This window comes from Priapulus caudatus, unplaced genomic scaffold, assembly GCF_000485595.1.
Source record: "Priapulus caudatus unplaced genomic scaffold, Priapulus_caudatus-5.0.1 Scaffold2088, whole genome shotgun sequence".
In the NCBI taxonomy this organism is placed as follows: Eukaryota; Metazoa; Priapulida; class Priapulimorpha; order Priapulimorphida; family Priapulidae; genus Priapulus; species Priapulus caudatus.
In genome coordinates, this window is record NW_014579149.1 from 19,664 (window position 1) to 27,494 (window position 7,831).

General features: G+C 49.6%; 1 protein-coding gene across 1 annotated transcript in view; it reads left to right on the forward strand.

Moving 5' to 3' along the window:
- Positions 1 to 7,831, forward strand: part of LOC106818202 (ubiquitin-like modifier-activating enzyme 1 Y) — a 21,534-nt gene that overhangs the window by 9,667 nt on the left and 4,036 nt on the right. Inside the window, exons 10-14 of the mRNA XM_014822927.1 lie at positions 367 to 546; positions 785 to 979; positions 1,238 to 1,312; positions 1,571 to 1,763; positions 3,559 to 3,644. Of these exons, the coding sequence (XP_014678413.1) occupies positions 367 to 546; positions 785 to 979; positions 1,238 to 1,312; positions 1,571 to 1,763; positions 3,559 to 3,644 (729 nt within the window). The remainder of the gene's footprint in view (positions 1 to 366; positions 547 to 784; positions 980 to 1,237; positions 1,313 to 1,570; positions 1,764 to 3,558; positions 3,645 to 7,831) is intronic.

Here is a 7,831-nt window from a genome sequence, read left to right on the forward strand (position 1 = left end):
GTTATAACTTCCTCTTTCTCAGGTTGTGATATTGCACCGATAAGTTATGTTTCCTTCTTCCTCCGGTTATGTCCTTTCTTAGGTTGTGATATGGCATCTCTAAGTTATGTTTCCTTCTTCCTCCGGTTATGTCCTTTCTTAGGTTGTGATATGGCATCTCTAAGTTATGTTTCCTTCTTCTTCCGGTTATGTCCTTTCTCAGGTTGTGATATTGCATCTCGAAGTTACGTCTCCTTCTTCTTCAGGTTATGTCCTTTCTCAGGTTGTGATATTGCATCTCTAAGTTATGTTTCCTTCTTCTTCCGGTTATGTCCTTTCTCAGGTTGTGATATTGCATCTCTAAGTCACTACTTCCTCTTTGTCTAGGTGGTGATACCTCACATGACGGAGTCCTACTCGTCATCCCAGGATCCCCCGGAGAGGAGCATTCCCATCTGTACGCTGAAGAACTTCCCCAACGCTATCGAACACACGCTGCAGTGGGCGCGGGACATGTTCGAGGGACTGTTCACGCAGCCTGCAGAGACCGTGCAAGCTTACCTACTGGTACGTACTCATCTTCCTTCTTTTCCTCCCTCCCTCCTTCCTTCTTTCCCTCCTTCCCTCTCCCTCTCTCAGCTAGCTAGCTGGTGCGTGCCTTCTCTCTCCTTCATCCCTCCCTCCCTCCCTCCCTCCCTCCCTCCTTCAAAGCTAGCTTGCTAGTTTGTACACGGTTGCGATACGGTCCCTCTTATCACCGCTCGATTGTGACACGCCCCCCTCTCACCCGTCTCCTGATTTACAGGATCCCAAGTTCATGGAGCGGACGATGAAACAACAGGGCATGCAACCCATCGAGACCCTGGAAGTCCTGAAGAGGGCGCTGATTGACGATCGGCCGTCAACGTTCGAGGACTGCATAGCGTGGGCCCGCCTTCAGTTCCAGGAGCACTACTACAACACAATCACGCAGCTTCTGTACAACTTCCCTCCCGATCAGGTAACGAGGTCACGGCTCGTTAGTTGTTAATTAGCGTAATTAGTTATGTAACTATTATTGGTAAATAGTTATTAGTTAAACGGAAGTAGAATGGGTTTACGTTTGCTGAAGCATGAACTGTTGCATGAACTATATACAGATATAAATCGTTTCAAGTGAATTGGTTATATAATATCATTGTTTAGGTTGTTAATTAATTAATTCGTCGTTACTATAGAATTTTTTTAACGAGGATTTTCCTCTCGTTCTATGTTTCAGACGACGAGCAGTGGCGCCCCCTTCTGGTCAGGTCCCAAGAGGTGCCCTCATGCGATCAGGTTTGACATCAATAACGTAAGTTGACACGTCAGATGACATTTTGATGCAATTTACTTTTTTTCTCTGTAATTAATTTTCTATCGTCTACCATCTAGTTACACATGTTTCTTTCGCATTCTCGTCATTCAAACGACGGACAACAATCGCCAATCCCCGCGACGCGTACCTCCATCTTCTGACGCGTGCTGCACTTGTTTTCGCATTCTCGTTATACTCGACGACCGTCGCCGCTCCCGCGCCGCCATCTTGTTGACGCGTGCTGCCCTCTTGCAGGCGATGCACGTGGACTTCGTCGTTGCCGCGGCGCACCTCCACGCTGAGAACTATCGCATCAAGGGATGGAGGGACCGCGCTGCCGTCGCCGCCGCCGCCGCGCGCCTGAGCGTGAAAGAGTTCGTGCCTCGATCCGGTGTCAAGATAGCTGTCACGGACACGGAGGCACAGTCACAGAACATGGGGGCGGTCGGTGAGTGAGGGGAAGAGAGGGAGGGGAGGGGAAGGAAGATAGCTGTCACAGACACGGAGGCACAGTCACAGAACATGGGGGCGGTCGGTGAGTGAGGGGGAGGGAGAGAGGGGAGGGGAAGGAAGATAGCTGTCACAGACACGGACGGCACATGTCACAGAAACATGGGCGGTGCGCCGGATGAGTGAAGGGGAGGGGGAGAGGGGAAGAAGATAGCGTGTGTCCACGGACACGGAAGGCACATTCACAGAACATGGGGCGGTTCGGAGTGAGGGGGAGGGGGAAGGGAGGGGAAGAAGATACTTTCACGACAGCGAGCACCAGTCACTAGAACATGGGGGCGTCGGAGCGTGAAGGGGCGAGGGGGACGAGGAGGGAAGGAAGATACTGTCACGGACACGGAGCGCACAGTCACAAGCATGGGGGCGGTCGGTGAAGTGAGGGGAGGGAGAGAGGAAGGAAGATAGCGTCACGGACACGAGGCACAGTGCACAGAGCATGGGACGGTTCGGTGAGGTGAAGGGATGGGAGAGAGGCAGGGGGAGAGGGAGGGGTTGAGGTGGGGCGAGTTAGGGGGTGGATGAAAGGGCGGTAAGGCAGGTGGCAGGTGGCAAGGGGATGAGGGAGGGGTTGGTTATTGAGCGAGCTAGGTCGTGATAGAAGGAGGGTAGCATGGGGGAGGGGAGAGGTGTGTAGGAGGGGGAGGGGAGGAGGTGTAGTGATTGGGGAGGAGGATGTGTGGCACGGGGAGGAGCGCAGCAGGCAGGGCGCAAGCGGAGCGAGCTTCTCCTCTTCAGGCAAGGGCTGGAAGCGACGTAAAGGTCGCAATTAACTTGTCATCCTCTCGGCTCCCCCTCCGCTGATCGATGCCTAATCTCCCCCCCTCCCCCGCTCCTCCGCTGTGTGTCGATGCTATCTCCCCCCTCCCCGCCTCCCTCCGCGTCGAGTGCTAGCTCCCCCTCCTCCCTCCGCCTACCCGCTGTCGATGTCTACCTCCTTCACCCCCTCCCCCCTCGCGCTCCGCTGTCGATCTTACCTCCCCCCTCCCCCTTCCCCTGCCGCGTCGATCGCTACCGCCCCCGCCTCCCCCTCCCTCCGCGTCGATCGCTACCTCCCCCTCCCCTCCCCTCCGCGTCGATGCTACTCTATACGCCGCCTCCCCTCCCCCTCCGCGCTCGATGCTACTCCCCTCCCCCTCCTCCGCTGTCGATGCTACTCTCGCCCCGCGATCGCATCGACAACAGCAACGTCTGTCAACGCATCTGTGATAGCCCAGCTCGACCGCTCTCATCGTCTGTCCTGCAGACACAGTGAGCTGAGCGTCCGGCTCCAGCGCCGCTACCGTCGAGCGCACTCGCTGCGGGACATAGGTCGTCATGACGTGATCGATTGAGAAGGATGACGACTCGAACCATCACATGGACTTCATAGTGCGACCTCTAAACCTCAAGCGGCGAACGTACGACATCATCCGCCCGCCGACCAGCACAAGGGTGAGCGACCGTTCGCTGTTGTCGTCGCGGCGGGACACTGTTAACGAATTGATCCGCGGGAGTGGCGATAATTCGAATTAGATTAGCTCTGAAAAGTGTAATTAAAATATATCGCAAAATAATGCGAGTTAATTTAAAAGATTGGCGCTTGCGAAAAAGATGAATTCGGTCAAAGATCTCAAATCGTTGCGTGGATGGCGTTGCCCGTGGCTGGTTCAATCGGCTTGTGATAAATACACGTGCGAATCAATCATTATGATATATTGGTACCGTCTTCGATTGAATTCATTGATTGATTTCAGAGCCAGGCACTGCGGAACGAATCATCCGCGCTACGCGCACGACGACGCTCACTTGTACCGTCTCGTCTGGCCTAGCGCTGTATAAGTAACGATCGATGACATGTCATTGTCAGAGTGACACGCCGACTGCGTTTCATACGATGCGTTGTGAGCGTCGCTTGCGTGGATTGTTGGGGAAGCACCGCTGTGTGATGGGTTGCTGCTAACAGTGTGCTGCTGCTGTGTGTGTGTGCCGTGTGACGTGTGTGCTGCGTGCGTGCGTGCGCGTGCCCGTGTGTGTGTGTGTGTGTTTGCTAGCTTATCGATTTTTAAGGCGATGTGCAGCTTATGTGTAGCTTAGGTTGTTGTGTCGCGTTGCGGCGCGGTGCGCGTGCCGTGCGCGTGCGCCGGCATGTGCCAGTATGTGCGTAGCGTGCGCAGTGCGTTTTGTGTGTTGGAGTTGTGTTTTTGCTAGGCTAATCGATTCTAGCGATGCAGCTATGTGTAGTTCAGTGTGTTGTGTTGTGCGTTGCGCCGGCGCGTGCTGCTGCTCTGTGGTGTGTGCGTGTGGCGTGTGTGCGCGTGCGTGCGTGCGCGTGCGTGTGTGGTGTAGTGTGTTTGGCTAGGCTTATCGATTTTAGCGATCGCAGCTATGTGTATGTTAGTTTGGTTGTGTGTGTTGTGTGTGTTTGCGTTATGTTTTTTATTTTATGGATATGTAATTATGTATCGTTAGGTTGATTTATGTTATGTTATAATGTGTATGTCTACGTTTATAGTGTTTACTGTGTGTAAGTTGATAATTTGTATTATGTATGTTAGGTTATGTTTATTATGTATTTATGTAGCTTACGTTTTATAGTGTATTGTGTATGTGATCATGTATATGTATGTTAAGGTTATTTAGTATGTTATGTTATTTCAGTTATGTATGTTATGTAGGTTATGTTATGTTAATGTTATGATTTATGTTTATGTTATGTTATGTTATGTTATGTATGTAGTTATGTTTTGTTATGTTCATGCTTCATGGCAATGGCTCGCACACCTAACTTTTTTTCAGTGGTCCCGATGCAGGCCCCAAAATCAGTGATTTTCCAAATTTTGTGCCCGAAATAAATCTGGTGGCCCGCGAAAAAACACAAAGAAAACATTATAAATCTATTCAATCTTCGTCATGTATATTATTTGAAAATTGGGCGTCTGAGCAGCTGCACAAGTCTTTAAACAACACACAATGACACACTACATGATGATGAAGGCATACATTTGAATATCCATTCCAACCGGCAAATCAAATTTCACGCAGAATCTTGCATACCATTTCTTCTACTTTCACTCATATTATCTAAACATGCGCGTTGCACATGCTCATCGATCAGTTCAGACCGTTCAAGAAAGATCAAATCCAGAGCATGCAAAATTAAAACAAGTAAACGTACATAAAACAACAACACATTGGCTCATGTTAAATAAAACATATACATGAATCTCATAAAGTTAAAAATGTCTGCAGCTTGAAAACGTAAAAATAAAATTTGCAAGATTTCAATCAAGATAAAGATGAACGCATAATTATACACAAATAGCCTGGTGTACGCATGGCATTTAAAAAAAGCAGGCCATCTAAGACTAAGTTCAATATTTTCGTTGCCGTAATAAAGAGACAGAAGAAAAGATGCATAAAAATAAACTTTACAAAGCAGCTAATATTACCACTTCGATTAAAATACTGATGCCAATCTCATGGAATAGTTGGCACGTTTCGCTTCGGATGCCGAAACAGTGCGAGCACGCAGTTGCGCTTAGCTAGCATCAGGGTGACCAGACGTCCCGTGATTTTGCCCATGTGTCCTGCGTCCCGTAGCGACCCTTCCGTGGACGCATGTGTGTCGCCTATTTTAACATTCTTGAACAAAAATACAGGTCAAAAAATAAGAAAATTTTTCCATCATTTTGTTATTACGACAATTGTTGGCCTGCGAAACCTCTCATCGCTCGCGTTCATTTTACTGCTCCCACAGTACACTGGAGACTGCGTAATTGTCTAACGCATTGTCTGGTCGCGGATCCACTGTAATCACATTATGCTGGCGCTTGCAAATTAGCCGTGCCCCCGGGTATGCTCGCGTAGAATGCTTGCCAACGTGCGTAGGGGGGCGTGTGCGCCGTCGCTCGCGCCGAATTGGCGCGGCTCCTTGAAATGAGTATTAGCACTAAGGAAACAATTATTTTATCACAAGACACTTTTAATTAGTGCCGATCGGCGCACGCAATTTTAACTATTGGAAATTTGGTGGCCACATCAAGTTTTGGTGCCCCGGCCACGGCCACCGCTAGTCGGTCGACCTTGCGGTACAGCTACGGGCTACGTACGCTACGCTACGATTAGTTATGTATGTTGTTATGTTATTATTGTGATTATGAATGCTAACGACCCTCGCTCGTTATATGCAGCTGGCGCAGGCCAGCACGAAACCCTGGAGCTGTATAAGAATGGCTCATGACCTCGCTCTTCATTCTTTTCGCCTTCTATCTGAGCCGGATATCAGCGCCGAAACAGAAGGTACGTACGTCGAGCTACGCGTGTGCTGGGTGCGTCGTGCAGAGCGGGTTGTGTGTGCGTGCGTGAGCGCGTGTGTGTGTGTTGTGGTGTGCGTGCGCGGTGCGTGTGTGTGCTGCGCGCGCGTGTGTGGTGCGTGCGTGGCGTCGCGTCGTGCGGCTCGCGTGTGCCTGTTGTCGTCGCGGCGTGCGTGGTCAGCCGCTGCGTGCGTAGATTAACCATACGGCAGTCATGTGTTCCGGCAAATCGTTTGCCCACATCACATTACAAAATAATCACATTGTAATTCTACATTGACAATTACATAGCACGTAATCCTGTTAGTCGTACTAACGCATGCTCTCCGGCGTGCGCTGCGTCCGTTGTGTGCGGCGTGCAGTGCGTTTCTCTCCTGCAGTTACTACGTAACACCGAGTTTCGTCCTGTGTGGAAGCAGTTCGACATCGACGGAACTCCACGGCTCAAGGAGGTCTCCTCGACTACTTTCCCAGGTAACTTACGACCTGCCTGCATTGACCTCTGTTGAGCCCTGCTGACGTTCTGAGTGAGCGTCGCGTGTCGCTGCGGATGACCTCGATTGAAGTTGAACCAGTTTCCTGTGTCATCAAACGCACGCAAAACGCTTATTGTACGCACCCCACCCTCGCACACTACGCATCAGCATCTCAACAACGTCACGACACCCGCGCACGGCACCATTAGTACACAGCCGGCACGGACATCATTTCTCCCCTGCACCATGCTACGTACACTACTCAGTCTTTCCGCTCACGCATAAGCAACACCGCCACCTACGTGTTTGTTTCATGCGAAAGTACCAATCTGAGATTACGTGTTATCCGCTTCTATGCACTCCTCTTTACTCGCGCTTCACCGTGAGAATCACTGTTCTGTGTTTCAGATAAGTACAACCTGGAGATCACATGTTATCCGCAGGAGTCCTGTATTGCTCTACTCGTCTCTATGCACCGCGCTAAACCGCAAGGAGGCGGCGCTAGGACTGCAGCTGAGTATAACGCGTAGATGCGTCACCACCGTCTGCTATATCCTATATCTTAATAATCTAAACCTGACTCTTGCTCTCTGTGTTCAGTATAATCTAATCTATCTATCATCATCTACCTATCTATCCTAGTCTACTCTATCTCAATCTATCGTGCGTGTGTGTTAAAAGCAGCTTTTGCAGAAATTGCAGTTTCATCGCCGGGAGCGATGTGCCTGCCCTGTGTTCAGTACTAGTGTCGTCGTCTCAGTGTCTGTGTTTCATATATATCAAACCCTGTCCTCTTGTCTCTCTGTGTTTCAGTAATGTCATACTCTGTCTTCTCTCTGGATTTCCAGGATGCTAAACTCTGTCTCTCTCTGTGTTTCAGTAGTCTAGTACTCTGTCTTTCTCTGCTGTGTTTCAGTATGTCTAAACGCTGTCTTCTCTCTGTGTTTCAGTATGATCTAAACCTGTTTTCTCTCTGTGTTTCTATATATCTAAACTCTGTCTTTCTCTCTGTGTTTCAGTATGTCTAAACCCTGTCTCTTTCTGTTTTTCTATAATATCTAAACTCTGTCTCTCTCTGTGTTCAGTATTCTAAACCCCCCTGTCTCTTTCTCTCTTGTTTCAGCATGCGATACTACTGTCTTTCTCTCTGTGTTCAATTTCTAGTACTCTGTCTTCTCTCTGTTTTCAAAGTAATGTCTATACTCTGCTTTCTCTCTTTGTTTCAATATGTCTATACT